The following is a 21,023-nucleotide window of genomic DNA, read 5'->3' on the forward strand; positions in this document are numbered from 1 at the left end:
CACCAGTTAGAATGGCAACCATTAAAAAGTCAGGAAACAACAGGTGCTGGAGAGGATGTGGAGAAAGAGGAACACTTTTACACTGTTGGTGGGACTGTAAACTAGTTTTACCATCATGGAAGACAGTGTGACGATTCCTCAAGGATCTAGAACTAGAAATACCATTTGACCCAGTCATCCCATTACTGGGGATATACCCAAAGGGTTATAAATCATGCTGCTATAAAGACATATGTTCACTGTGGCACTATTCACAACAGCAAAGACTTGGAACCAACCCAAATGTCCATCAATGACAGACTGGATTAAGAAAATGTGGCACATATAAACCATGGAATACTATGCAGCCATAAGAAAGGATGAGTTCGCGTCCTTTGTGGAGACATGGATGAAGCTGGAAACCATCACTGTCAGCAAACTATCGCAAAGACAGAAAACCAAACACCACATGTTCTCACTCATAGGTCGGAATTGAACAATGAGAACATTTGAACACTTGGACACAGGGTGGGGAATATCATACACCGGGGACTGTCGTGGGGTGGTGGGACACGGGAGGGACAGCATTAGGAGATATACCTAATGTAAATGACAAGTTAATGGGTGCAGCACACCAACATGGCACATGTATACATATGTAACAAACCTGCACATTGTGCACATGTACCCTAGAACTTAAAGTACATATTAAAAAAAAAACAGTGAAAGATCTTTACAATGAAAATAAAAAAACACTGATGTATGAAATTGAAAAGACCACAAAAAAGGAAGGATAGTGCATGTTCATGGATTGGAAGAATCAATATTGTTAAAATATCCATACTCTTTAAAGCAGTCTACAGATTCAATGCAATCGCTATAAAAATACCAGTGACATTCTTCATGGAAATGGGGAAAAAAATCCTAAAATTTATACAGAACCAGAAAAGACCCAGAATAGCCAAAGCTATTCCGAGCAAAAAGAACAAAACTGGAGGAATCACATTACCTGACTTCAAATTATACTACAAAGCTACAGTAACCCAAACAGCATGGTACTAGCATAAAAACACACACACAGACCAATGCAACAGAAGAGAACCCAGAAACAAACCCATATGTCTACAGTGAACTCATTTTCAACAAAGGTAACAAAAGCATATATTGAGGAAAAGACATTGTCTTCTATAAATGGTGCTGGGAAAACTGGATATCCAGATGTAGAAGAATGAAACTAGACCTCCATCTCTTGCCAGATACAAAAATCAAATCAAAATGGACTAAAGACTTAAATTTATGACCTCAAATTATAAAACTATTACAAGAAAACATTAGGAGAAACTCTCCAGGACATTGGACTGGTCAACGATTTCTTGAGTAATACCCTATAAGCACAGGCAACTGAAACACGAATGTACAAATGGGATCATACGAAGTTAAAAAGCTTCTGCACAGCAAAGGAAACAATCAGCAAAGTGAAAAGACAACCCACAGAATAGGAGAAAATTCCTTCAAACTATCCTTCTGACAAGGATTAATAATCCTTGAATATAAAAGGAGCTCAAACAACTCTATAGGAAAAAATCTAATAATCCTATTTTAAAATGGGCAAAAGGTCTGAATAGACATTTCCTGAAAGAAGACATACAAATGGCAAACAGGCATATGAAAAGGTGCTCAACATCACTGATTATCAAAGAAATGCAAATCAAAACTATAATGAGATATCATCCAACCCTAGGTAAAATCGGTTTTATCCAAAAGACAGGCAATAACAAATGCTGAGAAGGATGTTGACAAAGGGGAACCCTCATACACTGTTGGCAGGAATGTAAATTAGTATAACCACTACGAAGAACAGTTTGGAAGTTCCTCAAAAGCTAAGAAGAGAGCTATCATAAGATCCAACAATCTCATTCCTAGGTATAGACCCAAAAGAAAAGAAATCAGTATGTCAAAGAGATATCTGCACTCTGGTGTTTACTTCAGCATTATTCATAATAGCCAAGATCTGGAAGCAATCTAAACGTCCATCAACAGATGAATGTGGTACAAATACACAATGGAGCACTATTCAGCCAAAAAAAAGAATGAGATCCTGTCACTTGCAACAAGGGATGGAAATGGAGGTCATTATTTTAAGTGACAAAAGTCAGGCACAGAAAGACAAAATTCACGTTGTCACCTATTTGTGGGAGCTAAAAATGAAAACAACTAAACTCATGGTGATAGCAGAATGATCGTTACCAAAAGCTTAGAAGGGTAGTTGGAGGTGGGGAAGGGAGGATGATTAATGAGTATAAAAATATAGCTAGAATGTATAAGATTTCATATTTTATAGCACAACAGGGTGACTACAGTCAACAATAATTTATTGTACATTTTAAAATAACTAAAAGAGTCTGGGCACGGTGGCTCATGCCTATAATCCCAGCACTTTGGGAGGCTAAGGTGGGCAGATCACACGAGGTCAGGACTTCGAGACCAGCCTGGCCAACACAGTGAAACCCTGTCTTTACTGAAAATACAAACATTAGCCAGGTGTGGTGGCGCATGCGTGTAGTCCCAGCTACTTGGGAGGTTGTGGCAGAACTGCTTGAATCCAGGAGGCAGAGGTTGCAGTGAGCCGAGATTGCGTCATTGCACTCCAGCCTGGGCAACAGGACAAGACTCTGTCTCAAAAAATAAAAATAAATAAAAATAAAAAATAAAATAAAATACTAAAAAAGTGTAAGGTGAATTGTTTGTAACACAAAGAAAGAATAAAAGCTTGAGGTGATGGATATCCCAATTACCCTGATAGGATTATTATGCATTGCATGCCTGTATCAAAATATCTCATGTATCCCATAAATATACTCACCTATTACTCACAAAATATTTTTTTAAATACAAGGAAAAAAATTAGAAACATTGTAAATGTCCATCCACAGGACAATAGATAAATTGTGCTTTATTCACCCAATAGAGTTTTATATGGCAGAGAAAATTAATGAACTACAGCTACACAAAAATATGAATAAACCATAAAAACAAAATATTGTGTGAAAAAGTAGCCAGAGAAAACTGCAGAAAATGTATTATTCTTATAAAACCCCAAACCAAATAAGCTAAACAAAATAATATTTCAAGATACATCCATTTGTAACAAAATTATTTTCAAAAGGCATGAGAAGGAGCAACACAAAATTTAGGATATTACTTTTAATGGGAAAGCAAGTGAACAGAAGAAGGAAGAAAAATACTGGGAGATAATCATATTGGTAATGTTCTAGTTAAATAGGTTCATGATGCTCTTTTTATTATTACACGTCTAAGTTTTATATATGTTACAAATAGTTCATAAACTTATATTAACTAAATTAAATTTAGAGAAGCAAATTGACAGTCCATTTTTGTCAACATAAAATTACATATGTATTATATAGTACATAAAACTATACACATTTATTTACATCAATTTTATTTATTTCCATGTGCACAGAGGAAAAATCTAAGGTTGTACAGCAAATATTTAAGAGGGATAACCATAGGGAAATTAAATAAAGAGAAAGGAGTATAGCTATTTTACCTTTCATTTAATTTAGGTCCATATTACTTGCATTTATTTCAAAGCACATAGGCTATTTTATAACTATATTAACACCAAAATTAAAAAGAATCTAAAGAATTGTAATTATAAGGTTTTACCTGTCTGCATAGTTTTCTGAGAAGTATTTGAAAAGCAGCAAAGGACACTATAAGCTCAGCACCACCATGTTAACTACCATGTTAACCAATCCTTGACTTATAGCTCTTCAAATTCCTTATAGATAGCTTCTTAATTAATAAGTACAATATCCTCTAATAGCCAAATCTTACTCTTATATTACTCACAATTACTAACCTTTCTTTTTTCCCTCCATTTATTTGTTTTCTCTCTTCTCTTCTTCTTAATTTTTCCCTGGGTAGCATCTAAAAGTTTAAAAAGATTTGGAAGTTTCAGTTCTAACATTAAAAATTATTTTATTGATTAAAGAATTTGAAGAATTAAAATAATTAAGATTGATATTTTAATCAACTTTACTATGTTTGTTGGAAGAATCTTACAAGATACAAATAGCAGATAAAATTGTTTAATTTGCCAGGCATGGTGGTGCACATCTGTAATTCCAGCATTTTGAGAGGCTGAGGCAGGCAGATCACTTGAGCTCAGAAGTTTGAGACCAGCCTGGGCAACATGGCAAAACCTTGTCCCTACCAAAAATACAAAAATTAGCCAGACATGTGGAGTGCACCTGAAGTCCCAGCTACTCAACAGGCTGAGGTGGGAGGATCGCTTGAGCCCAGCAGGTCAAGGCTGCAGTGAGCCAAGATCATGCCACTGCACTCCAGCTTGGTGACAGAGTGAGGCACTGTCTCGAAAAAAAAGAATAAAAAAGAAAAAAGTTTAATTATAATTGTATCCCAGTGTAAATACACGGCATTTAGGAACCCATTCAAAAGACAATGCTCTCCTAGGTCCACTAGAATGCAACCTCCAGTTAATCTAGGGAATATAAGGTGTTATTAGCAGAAACTATGTGAATGCAACTATTAAGCAGTCTACTGGAAAATATAAATGAATTATTTTAATTAGAACATGGAAAAGGAGGACGGGAGTGGTGGCTCATGTCGTCTATAATTTCAGTACTTTGGGAGGCTGAGGCAAGTGGATCACCTGAGGTCAGGAGTTTGATACCAGCCTGGGGAACATGGTGAAACCTCATTTTTACTAAAAATACAAAAATTAGCCATGCATGGTGGTGGGCACTTGTAATCTCAGCTACTCAAGAGGGTGAGGCAGGAGAATCACTTGAACCTGGGAGGCGGAGGTTGCAGTAAGCTAAGACTGTGCCACTGTACTCCAGCCTGGGCAACAGAGCGAGACTCTGTCTCAAAATTAAAAAATAAAAAAAGAAAAAGAAAAAGAAAAAGGACGTAGAAAAGGAGAATGTTAGTTTGCCACCATATTAACTACTCCATTCTACAAAAGACAACCATTTTCCTGACTAGAAGCAAAGGTTACCGATGTGATTTTTGTATTATCCAGCTTGGGGTTGTCAGTTCCTTGAATCTTTAGTTGATGCCTTTCATCTGTTTGGGGAAACTTTTAGGCATTTGCTTTTCTTTCCTTCTTCAATTCCAATTACAATGTTAGATCTCATTACTGTGTCTCACATGTCTCTAACATTTTCTTCTGTATCTTTCTTTTTTTTCCCTCCTGATGTGACTTCCAGTTTACTAATTCTTTGTGTGTGTGTCTAATCTACTGAAAAATCTATCTAAATTGCTAATTTTAGATAATGAATTTTTATTCCAGAATTTATACCTGATTCTTTCTTACAGTTGATAAATCTCTATTTTCTTAAATACATTAATCACAACTATTTAAACTTCATTGCCAGCTAACTCAACATCTGTATTACCTGTAGGGCTGTTACTATTTTTTTCTCTTGTTTTTCAGTCATGTAGGCACATCTAGAAATTTTTTATTAAAAGTTATGTATGCTGTATTTAAAAATTCTAGAGATTCTAGATTATGTTATCCATCTCTCAAGATTATTTATCCTCCACCAGGCAAACAGAATGATGGATGATGATCTAAACCCAACTAGGGATGCAGAGATGAAATTACAATTCCAGTAAGGCTCAGTTTACCTCTGATTCATTCCTAACCCTCCTGGGTTTTCTACAGAAGGTCTGTGTTACCGGAAGCAGAAGTCAATAAAAGAAATTTATTTAATAGTGTAAACCCACAACTACAGACTGAATAGGAATTAGCTGCTCATCTTTTTCCTGGAAGTTATAGGTTCTCCAGTAAAATAAGGGGAAAATAAAAGAGGAAGAAACAATATGATCCAGAAAATGGGTGACCAAACCCAAAAGAGAGGTAAAGGATATATCCAGAATGAAGACAAAAGAACTTAATATCACAGTTGCTTAACAGGTCTTAAGAACAGTAAGTCCAAATGGAGTATGTTAAATGGATCTAGGAGAGAATCCCGAAATGAAATTAACTGAATATCTGATGTGTCTGAACCTTTTCAAAGGTAATTTATACTATTACAACACATCACAAACACAGAAAACTAAACAAATTTTATTGACTGGGCGCGGTGGCTCATGCCTGTAATCCCAGCACTTTGGGAAGCCGAGGCACACAGATCATGAAGTCAGGAGATCGAGACCATCCTGGCTAACATGGCAAGACCCTGTCTCTACTAAAAATAGAAAAAATTAGCCAGGCGTGGTGGCACACGCCTGTAATTCCACTTCTCCTGAGGCAGGAGAATTGCTTGAACCTGGGAGGCGGAGGTTGCAGTGAGCCAAGATTGCACCAGTGCACATCAGCCTGGGCAACAGAGCGAGACTCCATCTCAAAAAAATAAAATAAAATAAAATAATAATAATAATTAACTGTAAGGAATAAAAAAGTTGTGCTAGAAAGAAACCATTATATGGTTCAGCTGTGAACAGCATAGCATCTACATAGCCATAACAATTAAACTATTAAATTATCAAAGTTACAATAAAGAAATCCTATTTAGGAGGATGGGAGGAAGAAAGTAAATGTAGGGGGAAATAGTGGTTTAAAACAAAAGTAGCTAAATTCTAATCATCCATAGAGCCTAAAACTGAAAAATGTAGAAATGATTACATAAACAAGTTATGGAACCATATCTATCAGAGATAGATATCAAAACAGACTGCTAAAAGAGTTTGAAATGCCTGCTTCTGGAAATTGGGATTGGGAAGAATCATTTTGAAATTACCAATTAATGGGAGGGTAGAATAACGACATTTTGAGATATGCCAAGACTCAGAAAATTTACTTCCCAGACAACATTTTGTAAAAAGCTATTTGACAGTGTACTCCAACAGTCAAGGCAGAACACTAAGAGAGAGGAAGACATGAATCTAAGAAAACAATGGATCCAACCCAGAAGACCAGTGAGCGGAGATCCTAGGATAACAGAGAAATAGCAGGCCTTGAGGGTAAAAAATGGTCTAGATTACACTAGGCGGGCAAGAACATCTCCAGAGAAAAGAAATGAACTCTGAGGAATAGTATAATTAAAAGGATGGAAAATCTTTTCATTATGGCAGTTATATGATCTTTTCGTCAACAATAAAAAACAAGAAGGAGAACTAGAAACTCTAAGAAAAACAAAAACTATGGCCGGGCGCGGTGGCTCAAGCCTGTAATCCCAGCACTTTGGGAGGCCGAGACGGGGGGGATCACGAGGTCAGGAGATCGAGGCCATCCTGGCTAACACGGTGAAACCCCATCTCTACTAAAAAGTACAAAAAACTAGCCGCGGGAGGTGGCAGGCTCCGGTAGTCCCAGCTATTCGGGAGGCTGAGGCAGGAGAATGGCGTGAACCCAGGAGGCGGAGCTTGCAGTGAGCCGACAGCCAGGAGGCTGAGGCAGGAGAATGGCGTGAACCCGGGAGGCGGAGCTTGCATTGAGCGGAGATCGGGCCACTGCCCTCCAGCCTGAGCGACAGAGCGAGACGCCATCTCAAAAAAAAAAAAAAAAAAAAGAAAGAAAGAAAAAAAAAAATGTAAGAAAGTCATGGTTCGAATACAAAGCAAAAACTAAGATACAGCACGGTTTTAAGCAACTGATAGAATATAAATGATGTACTTGATGCTGTGACTAGAAAAACACTCTGAGAGTCCTAGCAATCATAATATTAGATCCATGAAATGGAAATGTAATTCTTGCATGTAACTTGGCACTGTAGTAACACTATTTATATAATGATAGTGATTTAAATGCTAATTATTGGTCTTAAAGATTTAAAGTGAATCTATGGACAAAAAAAGACAATTTTTGTTGTAGATATTAACTACTGAAAAACTAAAAGAAGACAATGGGGAGAAAAAAATGGAGGAAAGGATAGAGATACCAATATATTTAACTTATGTAAGAGAGAATAAAATAATTAACTACAGTTGATGGAACAAGAAGCAGAGTTACAAGTAGGTTACTTATTAATACCAAATTAGCCAATAGAAAAACTAATTAAAACACAACTTACAAACATTGAGAGAGAGTAAAGGTAGGTGAGACAAAGGAGTAATTTAAAGTGAGCCAGTCAACTGATCTTGTCTAGGGTTGAGTGTGGAGAACATTTGTTATATTTTGGTTGCCTAGTATCTGATTCCACTTCCTATGTTCAGTGAATATTCGTCCACATGCCTTTCATCATCAATGCTAAAAAAGCCAATCTTGCCTTTCCAGCTCCCTTTGCAGCTGGGACATATTACTTGAATTAGGACTCCAAATGTTAATAGTGGTTACCACATGCAATTCCTTTAGCCTATAATAAATATTCCCTAATTCTACTTCCTTGCCTTTGCCTGAAAATGCCTATTCATCTCCACCACTCAAGTTTAGATAATCATTTCCTCTCCAAAGCCTTTCCTTGCCCCCGTGACATATGCATGTGAAGTAATAGCACTCACCTGCACTGTAATGAACTATTTGCTTGTTTTATTGTCTACTATATTTTCTTTTTTTTTTTCTTTTTAACTCCTCTTACTATCATTCCCAATATTGCTTAATAAAAGTTCCTTGTCTGAAGGGACCATGGCATGTTTACCATTACATCTGGCACATACTGAGTGTGCTCAATAAATATTAGTTGAATGAACAAAAATTATAACAGATGTTTAGTACTTTTTTTCTAAATCACCTAACTTATAAATATGAAACTTTAACAGGATGATAAACATACCTTCAGTACTCGAATCCGTCTGGCTTCCTGAAGATGATGATGAAGAAGAAGGAAACACACGATCATCTGAAGAAAAAGATGTCACTGATCTATGTCGGGATCGGTGCTCGTTTTGGTTTTGCTTTCTTTTTTTCTTTCGTTTGTGTTTACCTTAGAGAGATATAAAATGGAACACAATTATTTTCCCAAATATTAGCAACATATGAGAGAGAAACATATGCATTAATTTATAAAATGTACCTTAAATTACCCAAAAGGCCTTCAAGCAAGCATAAACTCCTACCTTCATATTTGCCAGCCTTGGCATCTTCAGGATTTCTGTGAGTGGACTTCTTATCCATGTCTATTAAACCTCCCTGCCATGTCTATAAAACAAAATATTGACACATTCTTAGAGAATTTAAAATGCAAAATGATATTTCTGGGGACAAAGAAAATGAAAATCATAACAACCTCAGCACTAACATTTTGGGCTGGATTATTCCTGCTTGTGAAGGGCTTTCCTTTGGATTTTAGGCTGTCGAGCCACAATTTCTGGCCTCTACCCACTAGATGCCAATAGCACCTTTATGTGTGATGACCCAAAATGGCTCCAGACATTAACAGCTGTCCCTTGGGGGGCAACCACCGTTGAGAACCACAATTCTATTGAGAACAAATGGACTATAGTAGTAGTAATAGAGACAGAAAAGAGAGGCTGAATTCAAGAATCAGAATGATCAGGAATTGCTGGTGGCCTGGCTGTGAAGGAAAGAAAGAAATAAAGGATAACTTCTAGAATTTTGGTGTGATCATTTCGGTAGAAAACAAACTGAGATATGCCAACACTAAAGAAGGAATACGTTTGGAATAATATTCCACTAAAATACAGAATAGAAAATCGGAAGTTTTTTTTCTTTTTGAGACAGAGTCTCACTCTGTCAACCAGGCTGGAGTGCAGTGGCGCAATCTCGGCTCACTGCAACCTCTGCCTCCTGGGTTCAAGTGATTCTCGTGCCTCAACCTCCTGAGTAGCTGGGATTACAAGCACCCACCACCACGCCTGGCTCATTTTTTTTTTTGTATTTTTAGTAGAGACAGGATTTCACCATGTTGGCCATGCTAGTCTTGAACTCCTGACCTCAAACAATCTGTCCACCTTGGCCTCCCAAAGTGCTGGGATTACAGGCGTGAGCCATCGCACCCGGCCCAGAAGTTTCAAGGCATACCTAAATAACAATTTAGTAGATGCCTATAGACTAAGTACATATGTTATTTACTTCATGTTGACAAAGATTATTTGAATAGAGAAAAAGCACTCACAGTAGTAAGTCTGAGAATCTTCAGCACAGTATTTGAAGCCACAAGGCTGAATGATACCACAAAAGGAAACAGCACAAATGGAGTACTAAATACTCATCTTTCATAACTGAAAGTCAAAGGATAATGTCTAAGGTGGATAATGTCTAAATTAGGAAACATTACTACAAATATATTACTTTAAAATATATAAGTAGATCTAGGGAAAGAACTAAAAGAATTGAAGGAAGCTGCCTATGGCAAGTTAGATGGAGTACGGTAGTACTTTTTGGTTTTCAAAATGATGAGTAAATGTTATTTTGACAAAAATGTAAAAGTAAATAAATCTCCCTTAAAGCATACAACGAGTAAGTGGGAATTCTCATCCAAGATGCCAGACTTCCTTCCTAGTCATATTAAAATGATGGTTAAGCAATAAACAAAGAAAGTAAAAGGTGAGGGGTATAAAAGTGTAGAAAACTGCAGGAGTTCAAAGGAAAAAAAATCTCAGGATAAAGCTGTTCAAAGTACTCAAGAGCAATAGTTCCAAATAAGAACAAAATATCAATGGGTTCTAACAAAGTTGTCAAGAATTAATACTAGCAACATTTCCCTAAAAACCATGAACTTCAAGAGAAATATAACCTAAGCACATTCCTGAGACTTGCAATGAATAATATGTATAAAGTCACAATAAAATGTTGAGTTTTTTTTTTCATTTTATTTTTTTTTTACCTTATTTATTTATTTAGACAGGGTGTTGCTTTGCTGCCCAAGCTGAAATGCAGTGGTGCAATCATAACTTATGACAGCCCTAAACTCCAGGGCTCAAGCGATCTTCCTTCCTAAGTCTCCCAAAGTGTTGGGATTACAGGTGTGAGCCACTGAGTCCAACTATTTTCATTGGTTTTTAACATTTGAATACAATTTACAGAGGAAAACACTGAAGTGTTCATAACAGTTATAGAACAAAAGTTAATTTACCCAATTATAATGCTATAAATGTAAAGGCAGAGCTGTCAGGACATGAAAGGTGGAGAAGGAAAAGAAAAGGTAGTAGGAAGGGAGTGCCAATATCATCCTATGAAATCAAGAGTGATAAAACTTGTGATAGTGATAGAACAAGAAATATGTTTAAATATATTGATAGAACAAGAAATATGTGTTTAAATATATTGCTTAATTGCTTAAGTTTATAAGAGTAAACAAAAGAGAAAATAAAAACACTTTATGAAATCTGTAGAGAAAGCAGCCAGCAGGAGCAGAGGCTGTCATAATTGAGTCCTCATCTATCACAGCAGAAACTCAGAGGACAATAAATAAATTTGAGAAAAAACAGTATGGGCATACTATTTAGAAATGTAGAAATAATCACCAAAATAACTAAACATAAAAAATGTTTAAAGTGTTTGTCTCTGGGGATGTGGATCCAGAAGGAGGAGAAAGCAGGTGGGATGGAGACTGTTGCTTTTTATTATCAACTCTTACATACAATTTGATCTTTTAATCATGTGTACATATTACGTTGCTAAATGTTTTTAAAGGTTTTTTAAAAAGAGTGAATTGGGAAGTGAGGAAATAAGGACAATAAACTATATTTTAACATGAAAGCAGAAAAACAGCATAGCAGTTGGAGGAATTACTGAGGTCAGGGGTGAGTTTTTAAAATGAGATTCTAGACTACTGGTTTTTTTCTTAAAAATTTTTTCAGTAAAACTTACTTTCAAATTTATATACAGTAAAATTCACATGTATGTACAGTATTAAGAGTTTTAACACATGCATAGATACTTGTAACCACCATTAACAGGATACAGAACAATTCCAACATCCAAAGAATTTCCTCCTGCTACTTCCTGGCAGTCAGACCCTCTCCCCACCTTTAACTCTGGGCAACCACTCATCTATCTGTTCACTGTCTGTTTAGTCTTACCTTTTCCAGCATGTCATATAAATGAAATCGTAAGTATTTAACCATTTGATATTGGTTTCCTTCGCTTAATATAACACACCTGAGATTGGTCGAAGCTACCGCATATATCAACGTTTGTTCCTTTTTATCCAGTCCTATTCCATTGTGAAGATGTACTACACCATGTTTATCCACATTCACTCACTTAGGGACATTTAGTTCATGTAGTTCTTCTTGTTTAGTCTGCTAATATGGTAGATTCCACTGATTAATTTTCAAATGTTGAACCAACCTTAATTTAGGACATTTTGGGCAACTATAAATAATGCTACTATAAACATTCATTTACAGATTTTTGTGTTAGCATAAGTTTTTATTTCCCTAGGATAAACACACAAAAGTGGAAACGGAGAGTTACATAGTAAGTGTATGCTTAACTTCCTAAGAAACTGCACAACTGTTCACCAAAGTGGCTGTAGTAATGTGTGAATGTCCTAGTTGCTCCATATCCTTATCAGGACTTGGTCCTATTTTTTAATTCTATCCATTATGATAATGTTTATCTCCTGGCTTTAATTTGCATTTCCCTAATGATCAGTGATGTTGAACATATTTTCATGTGCTTATTTGCTAGCTGTATATCATCTTTGGTGAAGTATACAACTTTTTGCCTACTTTTTAAATTGGGTTATTTGGTTTCTTGTTAGGTTTTGGAAATTCTTTATATATTATGGATATAAAAGCCTTTGGTCAAGTATGTGATTTGCAAATATTTTCTCTTTGTCTTTCATTCTCTTTACAGTACCCTTTATATAGCAAAATATTTTTTGATGAAATTAAATTGATCTTTTTCTTTATAGATAGTGCTTTTGTTGTTACCTAATAATTATTTGCCTAACCCAATGTCACAAACATTTTCTCCTGTTTTCCTAAAGAATTTTAGGTTTTAGCCTGGGCGCGGTGGCTCACTCCTGTAATCCCAGCATTTTGGGAGGCTGAGGCAGGCGGATCACGAGGTCAGGAGATCAAGACCATCCTGGCTAATACGGTGAAACCCTGTCTCTACTAAAAGTACAAAAAATTAGCCAGGCGTGTTCATGAGATCAGGAGATCAAGACCATCCTGGCTAATATGGTGAAACCCCGTCTCTACTAAAAGTACAAAAAATTAGCCAGGCGTAGTGGCGGGCGCCTGTGGTCCCAGCTACTCGGGAGGCTGAGGAAGGAGAATGGTGTGCACCTGGTAGGCGGAGCTTGCAGTGAGCCGAGATCCTGCCACTGCACTCCAACCTGGGGGACAGAGTGAGACTCTGTCTCAAAAAAAAAAAAAAGAATTTTAGGTTTTAAAATCAGGTCATGTGAATACTTCAGCTCTGCTCATTCTAAAAAGTCTTTTGCTAATTTAGTTCCTTTACCTTTCCTTATCAACTTTATAATCAAGTAATTTATGCCTAAAAAATATTGCTTGGACTTTTGACTGTAATCAAATTCATAGATCTATTTAGGGAGAACTGACATTTTAACTAGACTGAATTTTCCAATCCATGAACACTATGGGTCTTCTTTCATCAGCATTTTATAGTTTTTAGCACACAAATCCCACACATACTTTGTTAGATTTCTACTAAAGTATTTCATTTGTGAGGGAGGAGGATGGGTCAGTTTCCAAATCCCACACATACTTTGTTAGATTTCTACCTAAGTATTTCATTTGTGAGGGAGGAGAGTGGATCAGTTTCCAACAGTTCATTGTTAGTGTAGAAATAGGATTATGTAGGTTAAGCTTGTATCCTGCAACCTGCTAAATTTACTTGTTAGCTCTACCAGCTTTTTAAATAACTTCTTGAGATTTACTATATAACTGTTATCTGCAAATATAATTTTATTTTTTTCCAATCAGAATGCTTTTCTTGACTTACTATAATTGCTAGGATTTCCAGTAAAATATTAAATAGTAGTAGAAGAAACATCCTTGCCTGCCTGGTTCCCAATCTTGGAGGGTAGAGAGCATTCAGTCTTTCACCATTAAGTATAACAATACCTATGGGTTTTCTCGATGCCTTTTATTAGGTTCTCTTCTATTACTTGTTTGCTGAGTTTTAAGAATCATGAATGAATGCTGAATTTTCTTAAGTGCTTTTTCTGCATCTATTAATAGGATCATGTAGTTTTTCTTATGGATTGACGTTCAAATGTTGAATCCCTGGCATGAGACTTGGTCACAATGTATTATTTTTCTAGTATACTGCTGAATTCAATTTGCTAATATTTTTGAGGAAGTTGTATCTTTGTTCATGAGGGATTTTAACTTTTAGATTTGTTTTTTGTATTGTCTTTATCTGGTTTTGGTATCCAGAAAATGCTGCCTTCATAAAATGAGTTAAGTGTTTCTTCTTTTTCTACAATCCAAAGAGTTTGTAACAGAACTAGTATTTTTTCGTCCTTGAATGTTTGGTGAAATTAGCCGGTGAAATTATCGGGGCCTAGAGCTTTTTTTAAATTATTATTATTCTTTTTTTTTTTCTTCCTGGCAAGAGTCTTCTTGCCAGGGTTTGTTTTTTGTTGTTGTTGTTTTGTTTGTTTGTTTTTCTCACAAATTCTATTTCTTTAATAGTTACAGGACTATTTCATTTACCTATTTTGTCCTGGGTGAGTTTTGGTAATTTTGATAGTGGGCCATTTCTCTCACATTATCAAATTTATAAATACAGAGGAGTTTGTGTATTGCCTCATCCTTTTTAATGTCTGTTGGGTTGGGAGTGATCTTAGAGCACATATGTTTTTTGTTTCTTTTTAAAATTTATACTTATATTTTTATTTGCTGATCTTCTCTGTATCATTCCAATTTTAGTATATGTGCTGCCAAAGTAAGCACTAGCACATATGTTATAGGAATGACTTCAATAGAATACTGAAGACAAGATAGACCTGTCGCATAACTGATCCTCAAACCTTATCACTGATTTCTTCTTTCAATTCCATATCCAGTCAGATATTTGTCTTTGCCAATATTTCTTCTAATTTCTCTTCATTCCCAATACTGCTTGGCACAGTCTGCTACCTAAATGATTCCCCTGCCACTTAACTATAGTCTCATTGCTTTTTCCCACTGTCATGCATTTTTCATACTGCTACCAGATTTATCAGACCTCAAATGGTTCAACACTGCCCACAAGATAATGGCCTTCCACATCTGGCTTAGTTCTGGTGTTTTGAATAATACTGTTTCCCTAAATCAAGGGTTTTTAACATTTAAATTTGAGAAGGAGGAGTCATGAATCTCCTAAAATTAAGCATAAAATGTTGTATGGATGTGAATTTTATTTCCAGAGCAAGATCTACAGCTTTTTAAAAAAATTTATTTGTAGTCTGGGTCTCATGGCTCACACCTGTAATCCCAGCACTTGGGAAGGCTGGGGTGGGTTGATTGCTTAGGCCTGGAGTTTGAGACCACCCAGGCCAACACAGCAAAACCCATCTCTACTAAAGATACAAAAATTAGTCGGGTGTGATGGTGCGCACCTATAGTCCCAGCTACTCAGGAGGCTGAAGCATGAGAATCACTTGAACCCAGGAGGCGGATGTTGCAGTGAGCCAAGATTGCACCAGCCTGGGTGACAAAGCAAGACTGTCTCAGAAAAACATAATTTTTATATATTTAGAGGGTACGAGTGCAGAATTCTTAGATGTACATATTGCACAGTGGTGAAGCCTGGGCTTTTAGTGTACCCATTACCCAAATTGTGAGCATTGTTCCCAGTATGTAATTTTTCAACCCTCACCCGCCTCCCATCCTCCCACCTTTTGTAGTCTCCAGTGTCTATACGTACGTGTGCCCACTGCTTCCCAGCTCCTACTTTAAGTGAGAACATGTAATATCTGACTTTCTGTTTCTGAGTTACTTTGATTAGGATAATGGCTTCCAGTTCTATCCATGTTGCTGAAAAAACATGACTTTCTAATGGCTAAATAGTATTCCATGGCATATACACACACACACACACACACACACACACCGCATTTTCTTTACCCAATCCTCTGTTGATGGAGGGTCTACTGATTTTATTAGATATTCAAAATGAGAAAAACGTACTCTGAATCCTTCAACCTTGTCTCTGTATTGAGAACATACTACAGGTGGGGTGCAGTGGCTCATACCTGTAATCCCAGCACTTTGGGAGGCCAAGGTGGGAGGACTGCTTGAAGCCAGGAGTTCAAGACCAGCCTGGACAACATAGCGAGACCCTGTCTCTACAAAAAATACAAAAATTAGCTGGGCGTGGTGATGCACACCAGTAGTCCCAACTACTCAGGAGGCTGAGGTGGAGGCTGCAGTGAGCTCTGATCACGCCACTGCACTCCAGCCTGGGCAACAGTGAGACCCTGTCTCAAAAAAAAAAAAAAAAAAAAAAACGAACAACAAACTACAGCCTCCACCTCCCTCAATAGTGAGTATAGAGTAATCACTCCTCTCTCTGAACTTCGATTTATAGTATTTTAGTGACCTAGCCTAACCATAACATTTTACAGATAAGTAAACAAATCTAGCACTTACCTGATTTGTCCAAAGTTGCTCTTATATAATTTGTAATCTGTGCAACTGAAATGGGATTTATCTGCTATTTTACGTGGCCTTTTTATGAAGGCCTTTTCATGTTTCCCCTTCAGGTCGGAAGTAAACCTCAGAGTTCTTCAAAACCCCAATTATCTTTATTATCTTACATAAGCTAGCTGCCCAAACGTTTGCTGAGAATAGTGATAACTATTGTCATATTGAGGTATAGGAAGGGGGCTGGTTAGTGGGTACGGGTTTAGGGGTACTTTTTTAAGGAAGCATGAGCACATTTTGGATATGCAAAATATTATTAAGTTTGGAGCTTAGATTTGGTAAAACAACACTTAAGGGTCTGTGTAAGGAGAGCTCTGAGCAAAGGGTTCTTAGAACCCAAATTTCTCAAGAAGAACCCTCTAAACAGCATTAACGAAAAAAATTCCTCTGTAGAAGCAACTAAAAAAAAAAGGAATACTCAGTATTTGGAAAAGAGAAAGGAATGAATGATAATAACGCCAGACTGAGTAAGCTACACAATAAATTCAAATTTCAACCCTATCACATCCAACCTATGTTGCCTTGGGCAAATTATTAAACTTTTCTGTGCCTCAATTTTCTCATGTCTGCCTACTTAAGGACTGCGTGGGAAGATTAAATAAAATGCATGTAAAGTGCTTAGGTCAGTGCTTTACTCTTAAGGCACTCTTAAGGGTATGAGAAGGGAGGGAGGGGCGTGAAGTGGAATGGTCCTTGGTACATTTTTGTTACGAGGCGGTAGGATTCTGAAACAGAGGGCACAGTCACAAAGAAAGTTGGAGTAAGAAGTGGTGGTGGGGGCATCACATTCTCCTGGTGAGTATCTGAGGACCCGTCCCAACTGTAGGAAGCGGAAGGGCTGAGAAGGGTCAGGCCAAGAGTACACCCTCCAGGGTGCATCTGAGAAGTCGAATACTAGGGCTTAAACGCTATGAGAGCTTTCATGACAACGGACACATCTTCTGGGGAAACTCAGAGCTTGGGAGCGGCCACACTAGCGTGGGACGAGGCAGAGCGGGGCTACCAACAGTCCCCTCGGAGTGACCGAGGGGGCCGTTGAGGAAAGAGTGAGGTGGTAAGAAAATGACAGCGCGGCCTCTACCGGTTTGCCTTCACACTCTAGCCACAGCCCTGGCTGGAACAGTCACTTACTGGAAACTGAAGAGAAACAACCTATTGGTCCAGCTTGACAACCTCAACCGGACCAAGGGTGCCGAACAACCAGTGCGGCCAGCACCGCGAAACCCAGCGCCCGACCGCCTAGGAAACGCCAGAGCGCGCGCACGCGTAACAGCCTACCAGAAAAGTCCAGCCTACGCCACAGAACTGGGCGGGAGCGGAAGCGACTCTTCCGGGCGCGCGAGCCTCATGCGGGGGCTGCTGGCGCGCAGGGAGGAGAGGGGCGCGGGGACTCAGGCTGGGACTCAGGCTGCGGTTTTTCTGTCCGCGGCTGCACCCCTCTCGAAGCGTTTACACGCACATGTGAGGAACCTCACAACCTGGGGCCGATTTCTGAAGTAGATTGGCGCCAAATGGCAAAGATTTCCAGGGATTTGTTTGGGATTCCATATTTTTGTAGATTTGCCAAGATTGGATACAGTACAATATTGATAATTGCCATCCAGCAATGTGGCTTTTTTTTTTTTTTAATTCAGTTCTTCCTTTGTTTTTCAGGTAAAGTGTTGCAGTTTGCTTGGTGTTGTGCGCATTTAACATTTTTTCGTAGCTATTTTTGTTGTAGTTTGTTTTACTAATAGACTATTAATTCATTAGTACCCTTGTATAAGTATGGCTTTTGATTGTTGATCTATCTGGACAGTTCACTAAACCTTCGTATTTGAAAAATTTGACAGGCAGTCCTCTTTGATTTGTAGGTAAGAATTTATCTGTAAAGAACAATTTTGGCTTTTCCCAAGAATCCAACGCAACACTGAATAGTAGCCACGGAGGCACTTATTTCTTACCAGGAGTTATTTTGGATTGCATCTTAGGTTTCATTCAAGACATCTTCTGCGGGTTTATGGTGTGTGTGTGAGTGGGTGTATAGGCAAATTATGTTCTTTTCGTAGTTTACCATTTCATTGTTTTTTTAAATCAGCAAATGACTAAGTTTTACCAAGTATTTTCAGTATCAGTCTTTGAGATGATTGTATGGCCTTTTTTTTCCATTACTCTACAATAAAATAACTACAATAATAGATTTTCTAATGGTGAGCCATCCTTACAATCCTGGTATGTTATTTTTTCAGTATATTGCTGGATGCAATTTGCTGTGTATTTAATTTTTGATTTTCATGTATGCACGTAAGTTAGATTGGCGTATGGTTTTCTTTTGCTGTTCTTGTCTAGTTTTGGTAACAGGTTGTGCTAGGAGTCAGCCATATTATTTTTATACGACTTGGAATAGACATAACATGTGTGAATGACACATTCCTTAGGTTTTGAAGAACTCATCTTTAAAGCCTTCTGGGTGTGGGGCCATCTTAATGGATAGTTTTGTTTTTAATATAGCTTCCATGGTTATTGATACATAGAATTTTTTATTTTGCTTCTTGAAAAAATTAGTTTTTTTCTAGAAAAGTATTGGCCGGGCGCGGTGGCTCACGCCTTTAATCCCAGCACTTTGGGAGGCCAAGGCGGGCGGATCACGAGGTCAGGAGGTGGAGACCATCCTGGCTAACACGGTGAAACCCCGTCTGTACTAAAAATACGAAAACGAAAACTTAGCCGGGCGTAGTGGCGGGCGCCGGTAGTCCCAGCTACTCAGGAGACTGAGGCAGGAGAATGGCGTGAACCCGGGAGGCGGAGCTTGCAGTGAGCCGAAATTGTGCCACAGCACTCCAGCCTGGGGGACAGAGCGAGACTCAGTCTCAAAAAAAAAAAAAAAATTTTCAGCTACATTTTCTAACATTTAAAAAATATCTCATATTGTTGTCAACCATCCTTGTATATTACATATATATTCTTCTTTTTTTGACACGGAGTCTCGCTCTGTCGCCCAGGCTGGAGTGCAGTGGCGCAACCTCGGCTCACTGCAAGCTCCGCCTCCCGGGTTCACGCCATTCTCCTGCCTCAGCCTCCCGAGTAGCTGGGACTACAGGCGCCCGCCTCCACGCCCGGCTAATTTTTTGTATTTTTAGTAGAGACGGGTTTCACCGTGTTAGCCAGGATGGTCTCCACCTCCTGACCTCGTGATCCGCCCGCCTCGGTCTCCCAAAGTGCTGGGATTACAGGCGTGAGCCACCACACCCGGCCACATATATATTCTTATATATTGTATTGGAGTCTTTTTCTTGATCATATTTATCAAACCAGCTTTTGGTTTTATAGATAAAATCTGTCTTAAAAGTAATTTATCTTTCATTAATGTATGCCTTCATTAATTTCTTATTTCTTTGGGTTTATTTTGTTCTTTTTATAGAATCTCGAGTTGAAAGCTTAACTTTCCTTTAAAATGTTTAATACGAAATATTACCAGAATGTAGTTACAGAAAATAATATAATGAACACTTGTATACCGACCATCTAGCTTTATCCCATTTTAACATTTTCTCGTATTTGCTTCAGATTTTAACATTCAGTTAGAGCTCCTTGTGAAACGGTCTGCAATCTCATTCTCCCTCTCTTCCTCTCTGAAATTAACTACTACTTGAATTTGGTATGTCATTCCCATGAAAGCTTCTATATATGCTCCATATACATGTAGCGATGTTAAGTAACATACAGTACTGTTTCATGCTTTTTAAACCTAATATAAATGATATTCATGTCACTTGCTTTTGTCACCTATAATTGCGTATGTAAAATTTATCCAGGTTGATTCCTGTAGTTCTAGTTTTTTAACTGCTGAATAGTATTCCATTGTATAACTGTACCACCATTTATCCATTCTCCAGTTGCTAGCAATTTAATGATTCCTGATTTCTGTCATTACAATATAAGTTAATTCTTTCACACAGCCTCTTAGACATATGGTAAGAATTTCTTTAGGATAATGTCTAGCAATGGAATTGCAAGGTAGAAGGGTTTGCACAGTTCAACTTTGATATTCCCAGATTGTTCTCCAGTGGTTGTACCAGCTTACCCTCCTACCAGCTTACCCTCCACCAGCAATGCAGGAGAGCTGCTGTTGCTCCACTCCATGCCAACATAGGTTATTTTTTTGCCCCAGTTTTTTCTTTTTTCTTTTTTTTGCTGTTACAAACTGCTGACAGTAAATTTTCTTGTACATGTTTCCTGGTACACGTGTGCAAGAGTTTCTCTGACTACAAAGCTAATGCAGTTATTAGCTCTATTTTGTTTTCGGTATGTTTTTTAAAAGCATGTATGTGTCCCCCTCTCATATTTGAGATTTCCCTCTCTTAATAGTAACACTTATTCATAGATATATCTCACTCATTTTTTCTATGTATCATGCTTCCTGTTCTCTTTACTGCCTTTGGTTTGACAGTCTCTTTTTCCAGTTTTTTTCTCACTTTAGTGGTTTGAAAGTTATATTTGAT

General features: G+C 37.7%; 1 protein-coding gene across 1 annotated transcript in view; it reads right to left on the reverse strand.

The window, feature by feature from the left end:
• LOC104669507 (putative uncharacterized protein encoded by LINC00467 homolog) overlaps positions 1-17,843 on the reverse strand; it is a 63,228-nt gene extending 45,385 nt beyond the window's left edge. The window contains exons 1-4 of the mRNA XM_010372496.1: positions 17,674-17,843; positions 9,028-9,109; positions 8,745-8,894; positions 3,866-3,933 (exon numbers count right to left, since the gene is read on the reverse strand). Of these exons, the coding sequence (XP_010370798.1) occupies positions 3,866-3,933; positions 8,745-8,894; positions 9,028-9,085 (276 nt within the window). The 5' untranslated portion in view covers positions 9,086-9,109; positions 17,674-17,843. The remainder of the gene's footprint in view (positions 1-3,865; positions 3,934-8,744; positions 8,895-9,027; positions 9,110-17,673) is intronic.
• Between the last annotated feature and the right edge of the window lie 3,180 nt (positions 17,844-21,023).

Source organism: Rhinopithecus roxellana, chromosome 8 (genome assembly GCF_007565055.1).
Source record: "Rhinopithecus roxellana isolate Shanxi Qingling chromosome 8, ASM756505v1, whole genome shotgun sequence".
In the NCBI taxonomy this organism is placed as follows: Eukaryota; Metazoa; Chordata; class Mammalia; order Primates; family Cercopithecidae; genus Rhinopithecus; species Rhinopithecus roxellana.